The sequence below is a fragment of the Molothrus aeneus genome, unplaced genomic scaffold (assembly GCF_037042795.1).
Source record: "Molothrus aeneus isolate 106 unplaced genomic scaffold, BPBGC_Maene_1.0 scaffold_92, whole genome shotgun sequence".
Taxonomy (NCBI): Eukaryota; Metazoa; Chordata; class Aves; order Passeriformes; family Icteridae; genus Molothrus; species Molothrus aeneus.
The window spans coordinates 189,567-209,693 of NW_027099244.1; the positions used below are offsets into that span (position 1 = coordinate 189,567).

General features: G+C 47.5%; 1 protein-coding gene across 1 annotated transcript; it reads left to right on the forward strand.

Annotated features, from left to right (window-relative positions):
- Positions 1-317: 317 nt before the first annotated feature.
- Positions 318-19,518, forward strand: LOC136571184 (serine/threonine-protein kinase PAK 3-like). The gene is given in 13 exon segments (XM_066571523.1): positions 318-351; positions 1,238-1,393; positions 3,846-4,067; positions 4,993-5,030; positions 5,488-5,619; positions 9,048-9,182; positions 9,463-9,798; positions 13,643-13,755; positions 14,421-14,538; positions 15,357-15,456; positions 15,905-16,101; positions 17,925-18,062; positions 19,432-19,518. Coding segments are annotated over 13 exon segments (1,806 nt in total).
- The last annotated feature ends 609 nt before the right edge of the window (positions 19,519-20,127 follow it).

Consider the following 20,127-nt stretch of genomic DNA (forward strand, 5'->3'; position numbering starts at 1 on the left):
GCTTTCTTCTATCTTAACCAGCGGTATCATGTCTACATGACCTTTCTCAGCTAGCCAACTGTCCACAAAGCTCTCCACAACCTTGCTAGCAGTGCTAGCAAGGTTCCTGCAGGCATTCAGTCAAATAAGAGGAAACAAATGTCTCTTTAGCTGACACAGTCTCTGCACACAGCTTTCTCCCCCTTCTCCTGGTGCCTTTCCCTGACCCCACATCCTAGCACTGACCAGGAGCTCCAGGGCTGTAGGAAATTCTGTGTGAGCCATGATGATGGAAGAGTTACTGATAAAAACACTGGGGTGATGCTTTCAGAGGAGTCATGAATGGAAGATTGACCAGCCCTCCAGCCAATGGTATGCCAAAAGTTTCCATTCTTTAAATAGTAGACTGCAATAAATTAGTAAAAAGAAAGATACGGAAACAAATTAAATCTCCCACAGCTGCTGGCTTTCCTCAGGTTCCATGGTCTATGTATTGCTAGACTTACCTCATTTAGAGAGAATATTAACCGCCCTGACTTGTTGGAGACTGACCACAAGGTCTCATCTGTGGTGAGCAGTCACTAAAATTAGCTCAGCAGAGGCATCTTCGGCTGTCCAAGTGTAGCAGAAATACATATTCTCTGCTTCATGACTGTGTGGCAACAGCTGCTGGTGTGGATTTGTCAGCGTTTCTTCATGGATTACTCCTGGGGAGGAATTGTGTGCACAGGCACAGTATGATGGCTTCTGTCTCCTCTAATTACTCCAATCGGATGATGGCCAGAACTTTTAGGCAAAAAGCATCATGACAGAATAATTTACAATATTCTCCAAACTACTCTGTTGTATTGTGTTGATTTGTTCCATTCCCTCTCTAAGTTAAAATGGTCCTGCCCTGGTTCTCTCTCCCCTCCCAGTTACTCAGTTATCACCCCAGTTGTTATAGCAACCGTTGTATCTTTTTACACTCCACCCCAGTTTCCCTGGTTACCGAATGTATCCTTCTCTTAACCCCACCCCAGTGCCCTGCCAGTCACTCCCTGCCTCCACCTTTTTCTCCAGAAACTTCTATCCAGGGCTCAGAGTGATTGGATCAGGAGGCAGGGACCCTCCTGCAAGTTATTTTTATTTGTCTTTCCGGTGTGTCAATTCCATGTTACCCACTCCCCCCTGGATTCCTATTTGCTCCCAACCTGGTTCCACCCCTGCCGCCCACCCCCTTTATAACCTTATGTAATCTCTCCCCCTTTCTCTTCAGTTGCTGGCCTCCCTGGGATCTGGAATAACCTGGACTTTGCCCCGACCAGAGAGCGCTCTCTTCTTTCCCTGCTGACTGCAGCCACACATCGGCCTTGTCCTGCACCTGCCAGCGCCTGCAGCTATAACATTGGGCGTTTGCCTGAGGCGCTATCGGGTGAAGTGCCCCCTGTGCTGCTAGCTGGGACATCTTTCATTGGCTGGACAGCTGCACTACTCCTGTGGTTTTGATTTTCTTACTGATTAGGTTCAGTGTCTGGTCTCAAGAAATCAGTCCAGAAAGAACAGGCAAACCTCAGCTTGCAAGTTAGAGTGCAAGTCTTTAATCTGCTGTTTTTGCAGCATGTAAAAAAAACTTTTCAACATATTTGCAAAAAAATCTCTTAGTTCTTGCTATACCTATCCAGAACCTGACTCTCTCTTCGTTTTATTTTTGAGATCCAAGCCTGACTTTTTTCTGGACAGGGAAATAAGAACCAGCTGCAAATACAGACTACAAGTGTGAATCTATACTGCAGGAAATGAGCTGTAGCTCGGAATTAAAGGCAAGAAGTGATGCCATGGTAAATGGGAACATTTAGTGCTGGCGTAGGAGCCTTCTGCAATGCTCCACCAACCCATGGTTCACATTGCTACAAACTCTCTTTCTGCTGTTACAGAGAGTATCAAAGAGCTGACTGTAAGTAAAAAAAATAGCCAGAATGTTAATTTTTGTTAATATGGCGAACAATGACTATCTCATAATTCAGACCTCATAGAAGTGAGCATTCAGATTTCCACTTAGTACATGCTGGCAGTTTTAATTTGAAATCAACAGGTTTATCCAAATCAAGTTATCCATAGGAATTAATTTGCTCTATAATCTAACTAAAAATGCCCCATTGTCTGATAAATTTAGTAGAAATTTGCAAAGTCAACAGTCCACAGATTTTCATTTCTTCTTTAGTGGCTGTTCTGCAGAAAAGCTTTTACAGACTAATCAGTTTGGATGTAATTAAAATGCCAGTACATTCCATAGAGCCATTTTGGTATTAGAACAAAACCGTATGACTGCACAGCCTTTTAAAAAATGTTCTAAAATAAATTTTCAAATCAACAGTCTGAGTAGGACTCAGAATAAAAACTCTTACCAAATTTCAACTCCATTGGAAGATTCCCTTGTCACCCTGTGAATCAACTCTACATTCAGAAGATGAAAAGTCCCAATTATGGTGGTTTTGGTATGGTTAGGAATTGGGGAAGGGTCTTTTTCCTTCTCAACTCCATGCTGCAGTGCCTTTGGGATATGGCCTGCTGGCCATTGTTTGTGCAGCCCTGGTATTTCTACATGAGGCAGAAAGTGCAATTGCATTTCCAGCCAAAAAATGCATTCAAGGAGAAGAAAGCTCTTAACCATGGAAGGAGAATTTGAGGAATGGGATGTTCACCACATGTCCACCAGAGACCCTCAAGAGACCCCTACTCTAAATGTCAGTAATTTGGTGGAAGTGATTTAAGCATGTCAAATACTTTGTGAGAATGTTTAGTCTGTGAGTTTGAGCAAAGTAATGAATAAAAGTAATGAAAGTAATGTCCTAGTTCCATGGATACTAACACGTGGGTGTGCATGTTTCAGGGAAGCGATTCCTCACGCACCCAGCACTGAAATAAAATAATGCCTCTGTTCTCACACTGAGCTGGCAGTGTAGATCACTCCCTGCTCGGTAACTTTCATTTTGGTCATTTCTATTGAAGCGTAAAGAATGGTTGAAATGAAATATTTTCCAGCTGTTTCCATCTTGTTTACCTTTCAGGGGACCAAGGTTCTGTGCTGCAGGTGTCCTGGGTGTGTGCAGAGCAGTGCAGCCCCAGAAACCCCTTGGTTTGCCCACAAGTTGTCGTGCCTTGTTCCCAGGTCTGCCCAGCTGTGGCAGGAGAAGGAGCCCGCAGCGCAGTGGGCACCGTGCCCTGCCCAGCCGGGGCTCTCTGGCACAGAGCAGCAGCAGCGCCAGCACCGTTCAACTGCTCCTGCCTTGGCTTCCCCTGGGACACAGGAGCCTCTGGAAATCAGCACCGCCAGTCGCGTTCCCAGCTTGGAGCAGCTGCTGCTGCTGGGCAGATGCTGCCAATTTGACTGCTTCCAAAGGGGAAGAAAGGCAGAGCAGAGGAAGAGATGTACATACAGGGCAGCCCTGGGGATATCCAATAAACATGCAGATATATGGGGTAATTTGTTAGGAATTACTTTAGCCGCTATGCCAATAGTGCTTTCTCTCCTGGTTCTGTATAATGCTTTGGGCCATTTTCTTGGTCTGATTTCCTTTGCTTGTGTCCCATCTGAGGGCTCGGTTGGGGTACAGGCTGTAGGTGCTTGGGGCACTCTTGAAGTTCCTCTTGGATCCCTTGAACAACAGGCTTTGGCCCATGAGGGGAATTTGTGCTGCTTTGTGACAGAGGAGAACTTCCAAGGCCATTTTGTGTTTGCTGTAGGGAAGGTTGGTTAGTGCTTGGCATAAATTCACAGACTAACATGCTTTGTGATGCTTTGCTTTGTCATACTTTGCTTTGTGATGTCAGGGCATGGTTGCCACATCGTCGTAGTGACATCTGAAGGTTGCCTTGTTGCACAGAAGGCCTCAGTGCCAGAGCAACCCTAGGGCTTGCTGAGATCAGGAGCATCCTCCTGATTGTGGCCTTTGTCAGTGTGTAGCTGCACACTGACAGGAGTCTTCGTTTTTCTAGTGTTAGTGTAAACTTGAACAACAGTGCTACAATGATTGAACAACTCGCTGCTGCAGTTTGCACCATGTATGGCACTGTTTATTTTGCCTATTTCACAACTAGCCTGGCAAGTAAGTAGAGGTTTCAACTCTATTTAGGTTAGGATGTAACCTAACCTGGCTTTTGCATGTCTTCCTGCTCTTTCTTAGTGACTAAATTGATTTTGAAAGAGAAAGAGCATTAGGATGCCACTGCTTTGGTAAAGCTCCTGTCAAGGTGTTCAGCTAAAAAGGGGGTGTCTGTAGCCACAGGGACAGCATTTGCAAAGGAACCTGCAGGGCTTCTGTTCCCTCCACGGGAGAGTCTGTGGCAGCAGAGTCTGTCATTTCCTCAGTTTGTTGGATCAAGCAGGACAACTTCCAAAATGCAGACTGGGAGGCCTTCTCAGAAGGCCTTCTAAAGACTTTGTAGTTCTCCCCAGAACTCAGGGAAAGCTTCTTTTATTCTAAATTTTGTAATGAAAGGGTTTGACTGTCTATTTTGACCCTTGACTGAGTGCTAAAATAGTGATTCCCTTTGCAGCGAAGTGCAAACTCTAAAACAGTGAGTCCTGAGCCCTGGAGATGCTGCTGTGCTGTTTCACAATAGAACTGCCACAGCTCAGGGGGATTTGGGGGAAGCTTTTCTGGGTGACTGTTTTCAGCAACTTAATGGGAATTAGTGCATGCAACTTCTTTTTTTTTTTTAAAGTACATGAAAGACAAGAGAGCAAAAGTTGCTTTATCTGTTGGACAGAACAGAAGCAGTGAGTGTTGAAGAACAATTTGCATTTTCTTGATCATGTTTGTATTCATTTACTGGTTAAACAGGCCGAAGTGTAGGCACATCCAAGATTATTGTCCTGATCTCTTGCTGGCTGTGTGAAAGAACTATGTCACGTGGAGGGATGTTGATAAAGAAAAATACTCTCTCTTTGGGTTGACTTCTCTTCTGTGGGATTCAGCAGCCCAGGCAGTTTTCTCACAGCACTTGTTTATTTTCCCTTGCCCACTCCAGATCACATGATCCGTGTATTCAGAGGTGCTGATCCTGAGGTGAGTGAGATAGGAACATTTCATGTTCCTGGTGCTTAAGAATTGTAGAGCAAGCTGTGAGCTTGGCCTGTGGCAGTAGAGTGTAGAGGGCCAGCTGGGTAGGCTGAAAGAAAATCCATTTCCATGTCTGCAGCAGCAATAACAAAGGCATCGCTGGCTATTTCCTAATTTTCCATTTCAGAACTTTCAAGGAATGAAAAGCTCATTTTGCAGAGAGAATGTTGCTTCTTGCTATAGCCAGGGCATAATGTCTAATTCAGAACGATTAGCAATTCTGTTGAATTAGCCCATTTAAATTTAGTCGCAGTGACTTAGAATCCCATTGTTATCAAAGTTTCTGATTTGTCCTTAGTACAGCTGGTTGTAGAAATAGAGCTGAATAGAATAAAGTGCTGAATAGAAATAAGGTTATAAATTATAGGTAACCAATGTCCCTCACACTGATGTCTGTCCACAGATCACAGAATCAACAGCAGTCTCTCCTCTGGCTCCCTCTGCTCACGGAGAGGAGGCCAAAGAGGAGGCAAATGAGGTGGATGAGCGCCAGCCTCCAGCTGTGGTCACACCACAGCCTGAACATTCTGAGCCAGTAAGTGCCAGTTGTGTGCAGTGCTGTCTTTAGTGCAAGGCAGAGCTGCAAGTTTCTGACCAGCCAGCACTTTGCTGTTGCTGGCTGAGGATGCTGGGTGCTGGAGTCCTGCCAGAACCTAGTGATTGCCCCCAGCCTGTGACAGCTGGACAATGGGCTTTGGTCTGTCATGTTTAGGCACCAGCTTCCCGGCATTTTGATAGGGGCCAGCCTGAAGCATGAAGGCTCCCTGTTCCCAGAGCAGGGAGCATGTCAAAGACACTGTGCTCAGCCTTGTCAGATACACAGGGGACACTGTGGCATTGAGTGACCTGTCCCCCTGCCCAGACTGGCCAAGTAGCTGCAGGCATAAAAAAATGTTGATCTGACCACACAAACTCTTTGTGGTGCTTTGTCCCCACAAACTTCTTGGGTGTGCTTACTTGGGACTATTTCAGAGACACACTGGGGATGGAGAGTTGCTGCTTGAAGTCAGGGATTTGGGTGCCTTTGTTGCCAGGTGGCTCTGTTGCCTCTTCAGGCAGAGCAGCCAGTAGCAGAGCAGATAGGTGCTCTGAGTCTGCCTGTTTCTTGGTCTTTGATAAGCTGCAAGGAGATGACTGTGTTGTCCATGAAGCTGGGGGGGCCATTCTTGTCTAGTGTAGCAAAAGAAACAAAGTGAGTAACTCTGAACCCTTCTTCTGAGGCAAAAACCAGATGCTGCATGTGTCTGTTGGTACTTTCTATTGTGTAGTTTGCTTTGAAAACTGCATTGGAGCCTAGAATGGGAGCAAAGCTGCAAGTCCTTGACTGCTGTCCTGTGATGCTAAAACCAGGATGTACATCTTGCAATGGTGCCTGCTGTATCTGAAGTGAAATGGGCACCATAGTGGCAAGGGAGCTGCGTGGGCCAAAAGGAGCCAGAGGTGCTGGCGGCCTTGAGCAGCTGAAGATGAGGCAGCGTGTGGCCAGGTGGCCAAGAAGGCCCAGGGCATGGTGGCCTGTGTCAGCAGCAGTGGGGCAGCAGGAGCAGGGCAGTGAGCGTGGCCCTGTGCTGGGCAGCGCTGCGGCCACAGCTGCAGTGCTGGGTGCACTTGTGGGCCCCTGGGCAGCAGAAAGTCCTTGAGGGGCTGCAGCGCGTGCACAGAAGGACAGGGGAGCTGGGCAAGGGGGTGCAGCACAAGGCCAGTGAGGAGGTGCTGAGGGAGCTTTAGCCTGGACAATGGGAGGCTCTTGAGGGACCTTCAGGCAGACTTCCATCAATCCCTGCCTTAGATCCATAGATCCAATGCTCCACACAAGGGCTGTTTCCCTGCCAAACATCCCTTCACTGCATTCAAGTGCTTTAGACACTGGAGTAGGTAACGCTTTCTTTTTTTTTTTTTTTTTGTTTATTTGTTTGTTTGTTTGCTAGAAGGAGAAGCCTTGTGTAATTTCTCCTTCTCCAGGGAGCAAGGGAGCTTTTTCTCAATCTTTCCTGCCCTTTTCCAGCACTGGCAGAAATTCTGCTAGAATTTTAGTTTGCAAGGAAGCAGTTCTGGAAGATCCAGTATTTTTGCACAAGAACACATAGTTTGGGGCAGGGATGTTGGTGCAGAAGGAGCTGTTCTGGTGCCAGACCAGCCAGTAGGGATTGCACATCACTTTCAGGTTAACAGCTCCCGTGTCTTTTGGCAGCTGAGGGAATCAGTGTGTGTTGTGTTTGGGAATTGAGCAGGAAATCAATGCCCTTGCCTTCCAGCTGGTCCTCAGAGATTAGAGGAGCTGGGAGGGGCTGGGCTGCATTTCTGATTCCAGCCACTTTAGCACCATGAGTGTGGTCGAGTCCAAGAGAAGAACTTGCCCGAGCACACATGCGCAAAGAGTGCAGTTCCCAGTGCAATGCTCTGGGTCTGATTGCATTCCATAAGGACTCACTTATGGACCCCATGCTTCAAATTCCCCAAGAGTGTGGGTTACTGAAGCAACAGGAGATCAAGTTCAGGATGGCTGCTGATCGGGGCAGTGCTACCGAATGTTGATATGTGTAGCGACAGAAAGGACAGTATTGATTCAGGGTTACCCCCACGTGGCGAATAATGTGCTTTGACTCTGTGATTTAAAGGTTAAACAAATGCTTTCTTTAGCTATATTACACTAGTACTATATTAAAACTATACTAAAGAGATACTATACTAAAAAAATACTAAAGAAAAACTCGTGACTGTCTGGAGACAGTCACGACACAGCTTTTATCTAATTAGCTAATCAAGCTAAACAACTATCACTAAAAGCCACTTAACAAATTGCTTTCAGTAAAAAATCACTATAACACATTCTACATGTACTAAACAACAAGAACAGCAAGTAGAGATAATAATTGTTTTCTCTAAGTGTCTCACTATCTTCCCTTAAAAAAACCTAGGAGAGAGAATTATATCTCTCTCTGTTAAGAAAATGTAAATACCACAGTACAGTAAAGAGAGATTATGAAAGTGAGATCTGTCAATCTGTCCATCTATTTGAATCTTCCTGGTTCTGTCCAAAGCAGTGGAAGATGCAAAGCTCAGCTAAAGGCATCCCTTCAGGAGAGGAGTAGAGACAAGTTCCATTGACTGATTCTGAGCAGGCAGAGATGTTTCCCCCTCCAGAGATGGTTATTTTTTCCCCTCATGTTTTCCTACTCCAGCCTTTTCTGACCTGAAGCCTTCTTTTTATCCTTTAAAATTTTGCATGTCCTAAGGGAGTGGAAGTATCCCATGCTGTAGTTGGGGTCTAGCAACTTTGCTCATACGTGCCATACATGACACATGGTTTCCTTCACTGGCATCCCCAGGGCTGTGTAAGTGCATTCGTTGATGGGGCCTTAGGAGAAACTATGTTAGGGCTGGTCAGAATTCTCAGTTGACAGAGACTGAGAATTCTTGGTCCTCCTCCATATACTGAGATGGCCACAGAGGTTCTCTGACTTCCATCAGAGATCTTTGCATGCATCCTCATCTCTTGAATGACCAGGTTTTCTAACAAGAGTGTAGGTGTCAGGAAGGAGGAATGCTGGTGCAGGCCTGAAGAGAACATGAACTCCAGAAGTGTCTCTCACAAAGGAGTAAGCTCACCCAGGAAGCCACCTGCAGAGCTAGGATGGAGCTGTGGGACAGGGCAGGGTGTCAGTCACTACTGAAAGACAAACAGGACATGGCAGAAGCAGAGGGAGGCCCTCAGCAGACCCTTGAGAAATGCCACACCTTCCCTGTCAGCTGCCTGAGAGGCTGTTGGAGCTTCAGTCCCAGATGGCCCCTGATTGTAGGTCCAAGGTCACTTTAGAATCTGTGCCTCCCCTCGAGCAGAGAATGACCCAGCAGAGCAGCAGCACAGTGCTTTGGGAACGTGTGAGCCCAGCAGTCTTTGAGTCTTGGCCCACAAAGCTCATATGGGAAGTTGAAACCCATCTTCTCTTGCTTTCTGTGCAGGTGCTTCTAGAGAAAGAGCAGGAGCAGATTGCTTCATCAGAGATGCCATGGCAGACTCAGGGAGAGCTGTTCCCAGCGCGAGAGCAGGAAGAGCAGCTCAGGCAGCAGGTGGAAGAGCCACAGGAGAATGGCCAGGTAAGCCTGACTGGCCAGGGGACAGAGGGAAGGGCAGGAAGAGGGGCATAAACTAGAGCTCTTGGGTCTGAGGAGGCCAGGAAGTCCCACAGGCACTGGAAGGACAGAGCCTTGGAATCTGCAGAGAGATCAGCACCGGGACAGGATGGTTACAGTGGAAGCAGAGCTGGGTAGGGAAGCAGAAAGAAGGGGCTGAATAAATGTGATTTTGAGGCTAAAAGAGGGAAAAGCTGAGCTTGATGGCAGCTCTCAGTCACTTGCTGTGCTTTTGTGTGTACAGAACATCAAGGCAGAGCCACAAGCAGAGCTGCCTGAAGCTCAGAGTGACATCATGGCAGTGAAGAGGAGGAGTGAAGACATCCAAGAGGAGAAGAATCTCCCTATGCAGAGGGGCAATCAACAAAAACAGGTGAATGAAAGAATGGCAGCCACTCCACTCATGAAAGAGAGTCCTTTCTGTTGTTCTTTACAGAAAATTGACGAACAGATGCAGGCACAGCTGCAGGAAACTGAGGCTAGGATCAAGGCAAGGAAGAAGAGGCTAGACGAAAAAAATAAAATCATCAAAGAGAAAATTAATCGCCTCCTTCAGGAACAAAAGGCTCTAGAAAAGCAAGTGAGTGAAATAGCAATAGCCACTGCAGTCACCCAAGGGGTGGTTTCTGCCCTCCTTGCCTTTGCAGTGCAGAGCAGCAGGGGGGTGGGGTGATGCCTCTGAGTGCCATCCTGATGAGGCCTCTATCAGAGCTGCTCTGAAGGACACTTCCTGGTCTGCTGAATCTCAGCTGATGCTCTAGACAGAGGCACTACTCCTTTGGCCATTTAGCCAGCAGTCATCTGAATGAACTCCTGCTGGCTTCTTCAGGTGACCTTGTTTCTTGAGGTGTTTTTGCAGGTGAACATGGTCGCTCACATAGATCTGGAATACGAGCTACAAGCTGTCTGTATCCCTCGTGAATCTGCTCCTGTCCTTTTCTTTACTTTCTTCCCAGTTGATGACCCCTGGCTGACGGGGACAAGCTGTAGTCCCTGACTGCTTTGTTCTGTTTGACTTGAGGTGGAAGTGTCACCATCCTACCTAGCAGCCTGCAGAGAGTTCCAGCAAATGACAGGCAACCAAGATCCTCGAGGCTGGCATGAGGCCCAGGAACTGAACCATCCAGAGATGCTGCAGGATAAGCACGTCCCGAGGAAGGTGCAGAAAAAGAAAATTTCATGGCAGGAGGTAGAACATTAGAATGAGGAGCTGCAAATGTATCTGCAGACCTAGGAGGAGGAAAGGAGTCTTTGGGAGGAAGTGGAGCAGTCATCCTTTAGAACAAGAAACTGGCTATGAATTTGAGTAAAACCAGCCCTTTGGTTTGACCATTTGGTTTCACAAGTGGACATCCAAAGCAATCCAATTGAAGAGCTCTGCATGTGGCTGACAGCAGCTTCCTAAGGGCTTGCATTTCAAATGGCAATCTCTCTTGCATTTCAGGGCAATCTCTGCCACACCTTCCTGACATAAACTCATTTCTTGTCTCAGATCTACACCGACTCTGACACTGAAGCTGCTGCAGCAGCAGCAGCGCCGTCCCAAGGAGCCTTTGCTCCCCAGCTGAAGAAGTGGAGCCTGAGCACTTGGTTCACCTCCCGTGCTGACCCAGCTGCTGCTCAGCAACAGGAGATGGCAGGTGACTCCCTGGAGCAACAGAGTATGTCTGGTATCTTTCTTATCTGAGGGACAGTGTATTGTGTGCATGTGTCAGCATAGCTGTACCAAGGGGTTCTCCTCAGTTTAGTGTCACAGAAGTGCTGGTATTGCTCCGAGGCAGCAAGAGAGAGCTCTGGGAGTTCCTGCTGCCTCTGAGGGCAGCTTAGACTGGCTGGAGTTTGCCTGGGTTTCCCTCTCTGCCGAAGGCAGAAGCAGGGATTGTTACTGGATCAGCAGAAGGCTGTGACTGCTTGAGTCCTAGCCACTGGCAGAAGCCCTGCTGAGATCACATCACAGGAGAACACATCAAGCCCTTTGTGATTCTGCAGCACCACCCAATGAATCTGCTTCTTGCCCGGAACAGCTGCCAGTGCTGTGCTCTCAGATAAGACCTGGTGGGGCTGAAACCAGAGCCCAGGGGATTCTGTGTCTACCATCACCTGTTGGGACCAAAAGGGCACTGATCTGCACCTCGGTGTGGCTGATCTCAAAGCCCATCCTGTTGTGTCCTGTATGGAGGCAGCAGCTTGTACAGGGCTCAGGCTCACTCTGGCTTCTTCCCATCAGTGCCTGTCAGTGCTCATGCTTGGGCTTTGCCAGCCTTGTTGTGCTGGCTGCCCTGCCCCTGAGGGCTGGAGGGACTGCAGAGGCTGGAGCCTTCCTTGGCTGGGAGGGTCCCGCTGCTGCCCGGCTGCTGCAGCGCGGAGCTGCCTGAGGCAGCAGCCCCTTCTCTGGGCTGGCTTCTGCGTCACACGGCCTGGACTCACAAGAGGGTCAGCATCTCCTCTGGGCAGCTCTCTGTGTCATAGGGGCGCCTGAGGAGCACTGCTGTCCTCTCTGCCTGTGCCCGCCGTGCTGAGATGGGAAGATGGGGACGTGTACGGTGCCGAGAGGGCGAGTGCAATGGGAGCGACTGATCCGCGCTGTCAGGGTGAAGAGAAGCGGCGTGGTTCTTCACGCGGGGCACGGGCAAGGGCATCTTTGAGCTCAGCCTGCTCATAAAGGGTGAGGGTCCTAATGCTGAAAGCCCCATCGGGATTGGTTCTAGCATGAGCTGCTCTGGTTTACAAAACACAGAGGCATTCTTCTGGCAAACTGCTGCAAGGTGGAAAAGATGGGAACACTTGGCAATATTCCTTCTGTTCTGAACTTGACATCTGTTTAGAGGAATTGATTCTGGATGTCCAGGTGCATTTAATCTTAGCAAGTAGGAAACCTTTTGTAAATCTCACAGTGTTTATTCCCAAGAAAACAAAGGCACTGTTAGTTCCAGCTCTCCTTAATGTTTCTAGATGACAAACTTACTTGCCTTGGTAGGTATTCCCTTCTGGTCTCAGTCTCCTCTGAATGTATCTCCCTGTGCTTCCCTGTGTGTCGGCTGTCAAGAGGTCTCTCACTTCAAAGGATGCTAGAAATCAGTCTCTGTGCCAGCCACTTGTGCTCTGGACCTGCTGTTCTTTTCTTGTTGTTCCAGTTCCTGTTCCTGTTGTTGTTAGCCAGCTGTCCACAAAGGGAGGCCTCAGAGCCCCAGACAGTGGGGCTGCCTTTTGTATCTCCTAGAAGGTGGGATCTCTGCTTTAAAGTGAACATCTTGCATTTTGTTTCCCTCAGGGAGAATGGTGAAGATGGAAAATCCTATTATAAAATACATTGAGCTGGAAAATATTGGCAGTGGGTGAGTCCAAGCAATGTTAATTTTACAAAACTATGCATCAGGTGTTTTGCTGGTGGAATAGGTATCAAGTGTGAAGTCAGACAAGCTGCAAGTGTGTTCAGGCACTGGTCTTAGATTGTCAGTGCGGATCAGAATTTCTAAGTGTGCTCAGAAGGCATTGTCAAAGACATCTCCATTCTTCCAGTGTTCTGCAGGTCTTAGGCATTTACAGCACAGATCTCCTGTGTGGGCTGGCTTTCACTGCAAGATCTAAATGGCTTCTCCTTTCTCTGCTTCTGTTTTGTTTCTAGGACTTTTGGAGATGTTTGTAAAGCACTTGACACTGCCACAGGAGGAGAGGTAAATGTCAACAGCACCTGCAGACTTTGCTGCACTCGAGGGCTTTCCCCTCTGGTGTGAGCTGTGGCTGGAGCTTTGGGCAGAGCTGTGCTGAAAGGCACAAGAAGCACAGACTGGTGCCAGCCTGCACAATACATTTGGGACTTTGTCCTCCTCAGCCTTCCTCGGAAGGAAGGCACGGAGGGCAGCGGTTCCTTTCCGAGAAGGACGCGCTTGCTCGCTCTCCATTGCTAAAACAAAGGTGGTGCCTTCGAGCACCTCACTGCTCTTTGGGGCTACAGCTTCAGAGTCCTGAATTCTCATTTCTGGCTGCCAGCAAATACATCTGAAAGTTATTGGTAGTTCCTTAGCCACCTGCAGTGCTGCCCTTGGGAACTGCACGTAGGGAGAGATCTGCAAGGTGTCCCTAGAAGCCCTGCCCATAGGCCAAGATGTATCCACAGAGTATTAAGGCATGGATTACTTCTTCTGAGTGCCAAACAAAGTAGCAGAGAGTGTGGTCAGAGTGATAGTTGAGACATAATTGTTACCAAATGGTCAAGGCAAAACATCACTGGCCCCACATGTCCTGTAACTGGCTCCCAAGGGAGCAGAGAAATGGGCTGTTGGAACATCTGTTCCCATTCTGATGTCTAATCACAAGAGAGTTGGCACAGTTTGGCTGTGTCATTCCAAAATCACTCGCTCCATGTGAGAAATTGTTCTCATGCCACCAGCTTTTAATGTTACTGATTTTCAACATCATTTTAGGTGGCCATAAAGAAAATAAATCTTCAAGGACTGGTCAGAAAGGAAGGAACCTTTAATGAACTCATGGTCATGAAAATCAATAAGCACCGAAACATTGTGAATTATTTAAAGAGGTGAGTGGTTGTTATTTTATCCCAGCAATGTTTGTTTACATGCTGCAAGCATGCAGTTAAAAATCCACTTTGGTCACTGTCAGAAAATAGAGCTGATAATTATTGGTTAATTATTATTTCTCTACTTATCACCAATGGATGGGAAGAGAGTGCATTTTGTCTGCATTAATCCACCCTGACAAATGCAGTTCGAAATTTTTTCAAAAACCTGGATCAGCCCTATTTTACTGATTCAATACCCTCAAAGTTCACTGCCTCCACATTGTTTTGAGGCTTGATTTTTTCAAATTTTTCTCAGCACCTTTTAAGTTCGGATAAACCATCCTACAGAGGATTTCCCTTGGATGGTTGTGCCTTTTCCATTACTGTGTATGCCAGGACGAATAGGTGTTTATTTCCAGAAACACCATGTGTAACAGGTTTTTTATCTGGGCTGTTGCTAAAGTGCAGATTTTGCTTGCTGCCCATCTAAGACATCTCCTTTTCCACAGCTGTGCCTTTCTCCTTGAAACTGCACAGATTGCAAGCAATGCACAGCCAAGAGAGAATGTCTATTTCTTTTATTCTGTCCTCATCACAAAGGCATCCAGAAACAAGCGTTGCTGTTTCCAAACTGCAACCTAGCCATGCATGTTCATCTCCACACCCTTGTTTCCTTCTTTCAGCTACCTTGTGGATAGGCAGCTCTGGCTGATTATGGAGTACATGGACGGAGGCACTCTGAGCGATGTCATCAACGAGACTCACGTGTCTGAAGGAGAGATTGCAACCATCAGTCGGGAGGTCAGGGATCCTACCTGTGCTTCACAGGGCTTGGGCAGGATTGTCTGGGAAACAGAGGCTCAGAGCTGGAGTGATTTCCTGTGCCAAGCTTTGTTTCTGTGTGGCTGGTATGCAAAAGCATCTCAAGTGAAAGGCCTGCCAGTGCCCCTGCACTCACTGTACTCTGTTCCCATACTCTTACCTTCTTCTGTTGTATTCTCACTCTTTCTCTTGTATTTGTATTTGCTGTTCTCCACCTTGCCTCTCTAAACATTTATCTCAAGGCTTTCTGCACTGCATTTCTTGCCTGTAAAAGCAAAGGTGCTGGTGGCAGGATTTGAAACGATCAGCAAAGAAAGAGACTCATTTCTCACAGTCCTTAACTGAAAAGGACAGTACTCAGACAAAACAGTGTTTGCTTCAGGAAGGTGACTGATGTGATACTTCCAAGTCTGTGCTGATGCCAGCGAGAAAACCTTTGTCATGCAGCCTCCCACCCAAAAGTGATCTGCTTCATACCACAGGGAGGGACTTTTTCTTTCTTGGCAAACCCTTGTTTGGAGAGAGCACGTCCACTGCAGCAGCAGTCATTCTGGCTGGTTTGCAGGGGACAGCCTACAACAGCAGGTGCTGTTGCTCTTTCAAAAGCTGACATGCCTTTCCTCAGAAAGGTCCTGCTCTGCAAGTGTTGGAGCAGCAAGCTCTTCCTCTCAGTGGCACTGTGCTCTGCCATTACTGCCCATTCCCCTGGAGAGGGAATCCTTTGGAGCTGTTTCCTTTCTTGTGTGATGAAATCCCATCACTCATTTTTGGCCTCCTCTTTCTGTTTTCTCTCTCAGTGCCTGCAAGGACTTGATTTTCTTCACTTGAATGACGTGATCCACCAAGATGTGAAGAGCAGCAACATCCTTCTCAAAACCGACGGCTCTGTCAAGCTGGGTCAGTATATTCTTGGTCAGGTGCAGCGTTCCAGGCATGTGGGTGTGGGGCTGCTTGGAGTGACAGCCAGCTCCCCAAAAATGGTGCTGGTGGCAGTGCAGGGACACCCACTGTGAGCTGATGACATGGTTGCAACATGCACAGAGGTATAAGGAACCACAAGCAGTCAAGAGTGGTGTTGGTCTGTGTGTGTCCCCCTTCCAGAGGAAGGGAGTTACAAGCCTAAAGCTTCAGGAAAATAAAGACCACTGCTGGAGGTAGTGTAAAACATGAGGGGTTTTTTTTGAAGTGGCCAATTCCATATTTTCTTGGCTAAAGCCCTGAGGAAATAGAGCAGGGACTGATTTTCAACAGATGACACAGCGCATTCTTAGCCTGAGAGTGGGGAATTCTTTTGCTTGGTTTCCTAACTGGAGCTGACTTTCATGGTTTGTTGTTTTCTCCACAGCTGATTTTGGCCTCTTTACTCAGCTCACCCCTGAGCAGGGCAGACGGAGCTCCGTGGCCCGCACTTCTGGGTGGCTGGCGCCTGAAGTGGTGACAGGTCAACCATATGGCCCCAAAGTGGACATATGGTCTTTGGGAATCGTGGGCATCGAAATGGTGGAACGAGAAGTTCCTTACTGGAATGCAACTCCTGTCTTGGTAAGGTGCAAATACTCACTGATCCCACTGTCTTTTTCACCTGTCCCGTGTTCTGTGTCCCATTGGACAAAATCCCATTGCCATCAGCTGGCACCACTTCCACCAAGGTCCCCTTCTAAAAATGTCCCTGCAACACATCAGCACCTGCTGTAGCTTTGGTTGCATCAGAAAGGGAAGTGGCAGTTCAGAAACCTAACCAGTTTAGAAACCTGCCATTTTGGCCTCCAGCCATGCTTGACATTTCTCATTTGCTTTTTGAACCCTGTTGGAGTTCTGTCTCTGAAGGACAGGAATTTTTCAGTGGAACGGTTGGATGTGTGATAAATAGCCTTTGAAATGGAGGTTGAGTCTTCCCAGTTTCAGTTTTATAGAAAAAGTAAAAAAGAAACAACCCTCAAAGCAATACCAAAGTAGTTCTGCTTTCTTTTTCTTTTTGAGCCACAGCACATCAATCTTCCTCCACAATGCATCATCTTTTCCAAATCCTGTGGGTCTTTGAAATTTTCAGCCTTTCAAGTCATCTGTACACTGTTCAGTCATGTGTCTGGATGGCCTGGATAAGTTCAGGATGTGTTTTTCTCCGACTGCAGTTAGAATTGTATGCCAAACTCTTGGCTGTTCCTTGGTACTTAAACAAGTTGATAAGCTTGCAGGCAGGTGCCTGGGCTGGGATCCAACGTGGGCAGTTGACACCAGTGCTGTGTTTCTTTACTACAGGAGCAGGGCTGTCCCTGGCCTGCACAGTTCTAATGATAGGGAGGACTCCAGCTCCCCACCATGGCCAGTGGCTAAGCATAGCTGCAGAGGGACAGGATAAAACCCCCTTTGTGACCTCTGGTGGTGTGGGAAAAGGAAAGAAAGCTGTCCTAATTATTTCTACTCAAGGGGAGTGTGTTTGTTGTTTTAGGCTTGGAAATTTTCCTCTGGGTTGAAGAGGATAATAATAAAGCCTCTTTGGTCACCATCTATTTCAGTGCCACCAGCACAGAGCTGTTAGTATTGTGATGGGCACTATTATGGAGACCAGGCCACAGCCTGGAGTCATGGAGATCCTGCCAAACCTCCCATTTCTTACCCGACACTTTCTGCGATGGGCACACCTTTAATGCATTGACTTGAGTATCCAAATGAGCAGAGGGTGACCATAGGCACAGCAGTTCTTCTGATTTGACCCTGAAAAGGTTTCCTTTTGTCACATAGAGAAGCTAAAACTTGGAGCCGAGAGACAGAGCTGCAGGTGGCACCTGTGCACCCAAGCAGGCATTTTCACCTCAATATATTTGTGCATGCATCTTAATGTGTCTGTGTTGAATATGAGATTCCAAATGTTTGTTTCCTTACCTGAGGAATACCTGGTGGATTTCCTTTCTTTCCTTCAATTACCACTGTTTTCTAGAAGAGGACAAGAAGCTTGATGAGTTTTGTTTTATGGCAGCTGTGCTTAAGGGACCAACAAGCACTGAAGAGATATTTTTCACGTACTAATCCTTGGGAAATAGTAGAGTTAGTATAGCAAAGTCCCTCTTCCAAAAAGCCTCTCAAGTTGGTGTGAATGCTCAGGGAAGGAAATGTGCTTTTGCTGATGTAGTTCCCACTAACTAGGTCAGTCAGTGAAATCAGCTGCCAAGGCCAGATCTGTGGGATGTTGGAAAAGCTGTGGCTGCATCGGAGTTTGGGGTTTTGGTTGGTAAAGGAAAGTCATCTCTGGGTCTCTGCCAGGGCAGAAACTGCCACTGCAGAGTGGAGCTTAATCAATGGGATCTGGGAGAGCAGTTACAGATGGGAAAGAAGCAGGTGGAGTCTCATGTTTCCTTTTTCCCCAGCCTCAACTCCTGATCGCCATACAAGGGACACCAAAGCTGCAGCAGCCCAACCTATTTTCACCTTGCCTGCGTGACTTCCTGGGCTGCTGCCTGCAGACAGATGAGGAGCAGCGCTGGCCTGCCAAGGACCTCCTGCAGGTAAAATGTGAAGGGGCTGCAGGTGAAATAGGCTCTGAGGGATGGGCTCCTCCTCCACTCAAGTCCAAGGCATCAGATGAGCCCCCTTCATCCTCACCTCCACTCTTGCTGCTCTTCAAATGAAAATCTGGAGAAATCCCAGACTGGGCTGGTCTGGCAGGGCCCTGTAAAAGTCCTGTGGTGCAAGTGTCCTGCAATGAGCAGGGACATCTTTAAAGAGATACAGGTTGCTCAGAGCCCCTTCCCAGCTACCCTGGAATGGTTGCCCCATCCCTGCCCAGGGATGGGGCACCAACCAGCTCTAAGGGCAACCTGTGCCAGGGTTGCACCATGCTCCAAGTAAACAAGATCTTCCTTAGACCTAATCTGACTCAATCCCCATTATATATTATAAATACTATCCCATGTCCTATTGCAACTGACCCTGTTAAAAAAGGTGTCTCTTACTTCCTGAGAATCCCCTTTGAAATACTGGAACATAGCAATGAAGTCTCCCTGGGGCCTGTTCTCCTCCAGGCTGAATAACTCCAGGTCTCTCAGTCTGTCCTCAGAGAAGAGGTGCTCTGTCCTGTTTCTGTTGCCCTGTTTTGTAATTTGGTGGAGTGTTCAGTTTTATCTAATGGCAAAAGAATGGAAGTAGAGCAATGCAGGGTACAGAGACATGAAATGGTGGTGGTGGAACCCAAGGAAGCCAGGCCCAGCTGAGCAGTCAGAGATTTGGCTGTGGGCAGGAGGGGCTGTGGGGGGCTCACTGGGAGCCTCGGAGGGGCCCTGGTTTGTGCCCCCAGCCCACCCTTAGAGGTTTCTGCCACACAAACAGGGACAGCTGGGAGGGACTTGTCCCAGCCCCATCTGCTGCCTGGCACGCCCAAGCAGACGGGAACTGTGCCAGGGTTACTGCCAGGTTGTGTGGCAGAGAGGGAACTGCAGGGCCCAGTGCCACTGGGCTGGCCCTGCTGGGAAGGAGGGTGCCATCCAGCACACGAGGGGCAGGGCATGGAAAGGCAGACACTGCTCTGTCTCCCTGTGGGAATCAGCACAGTGCCTGTCTTGCAAAGACAGGGACCTATGTGAGTCATTGGAGTTTCCTGAAAAGAAGAAACTCCAAGGACAGAAAGCACCATTTCTAGAGCACTGGCAGGGCAAAAATCTCAGCAAGATGAAGACACCTGGATAAATGGATGAGTGGGATTCTGGGCCAGGTTTGCCTATGATGGCAAGGTCCTGCACATAAAGATGGAGGTGCAGATGGTCCCATTGGTCCTCTTCCTGCATCCTCCTAGGAGCCAGAGGAATCCTGTGAAGCACTGAGTTTGGAAAGTCATGGTTCATTGTTTTTTGTTGATTTGGTTTCTTTCCCTTTGGGCAGCATCCATTTGTAAGATTTGCTGAGCCTGCGTCCAGCCTGGTGCCACTGATTGTTTCAGTGAAGAAGAGGAAGGAGACAAGAATGTGACAATCACATCAGGATCATTTATTCCTCAACCTTCTTAGAGTAGGATTGTAGGTTAGGATTAGGATTAGGACTAGGACTGGGATTAGGATTAGGATTAGGATTAGGATTAGGATTAGGATTAGGATTAGGGTTAAGGTTAGGGTTAGGGTTAGAGTAGGATTGTCTAATAGGACTGCAGAGTAGGATTGGAAATTAATAAAATTTATGAAACCACAACTTGCCTTGAAGATTCCCTTCCTTCTCACTCTGCGAATAAACTCGAGAATTCCTTCTGAATTGTCTGTTGTTTCTTAAAGGTGGAATGTCGGGTCACCAGAAGAATTGCAGCACACAATATGCATGAACAACAAATTTCAAAGTTTACTGATAGCTCACACATATTTATATTGGTGTTAATGAAGCTTATACATATTGCAAAGCTGAGCTCATTATTGGTTAAAACACACATGAATCAACCACACCTACCTCTATGCTCTAATGATTATTTTGTTTCTATGTTTACATTCCTGTGGCTATTCTACCTAGGCTATCTTCATTTTTCTGGCAAAAGATTTTCTCCCCCATCTTCATGTTGCAGCAAGGTCATCATGACCCTTGTCAGTGATTGGA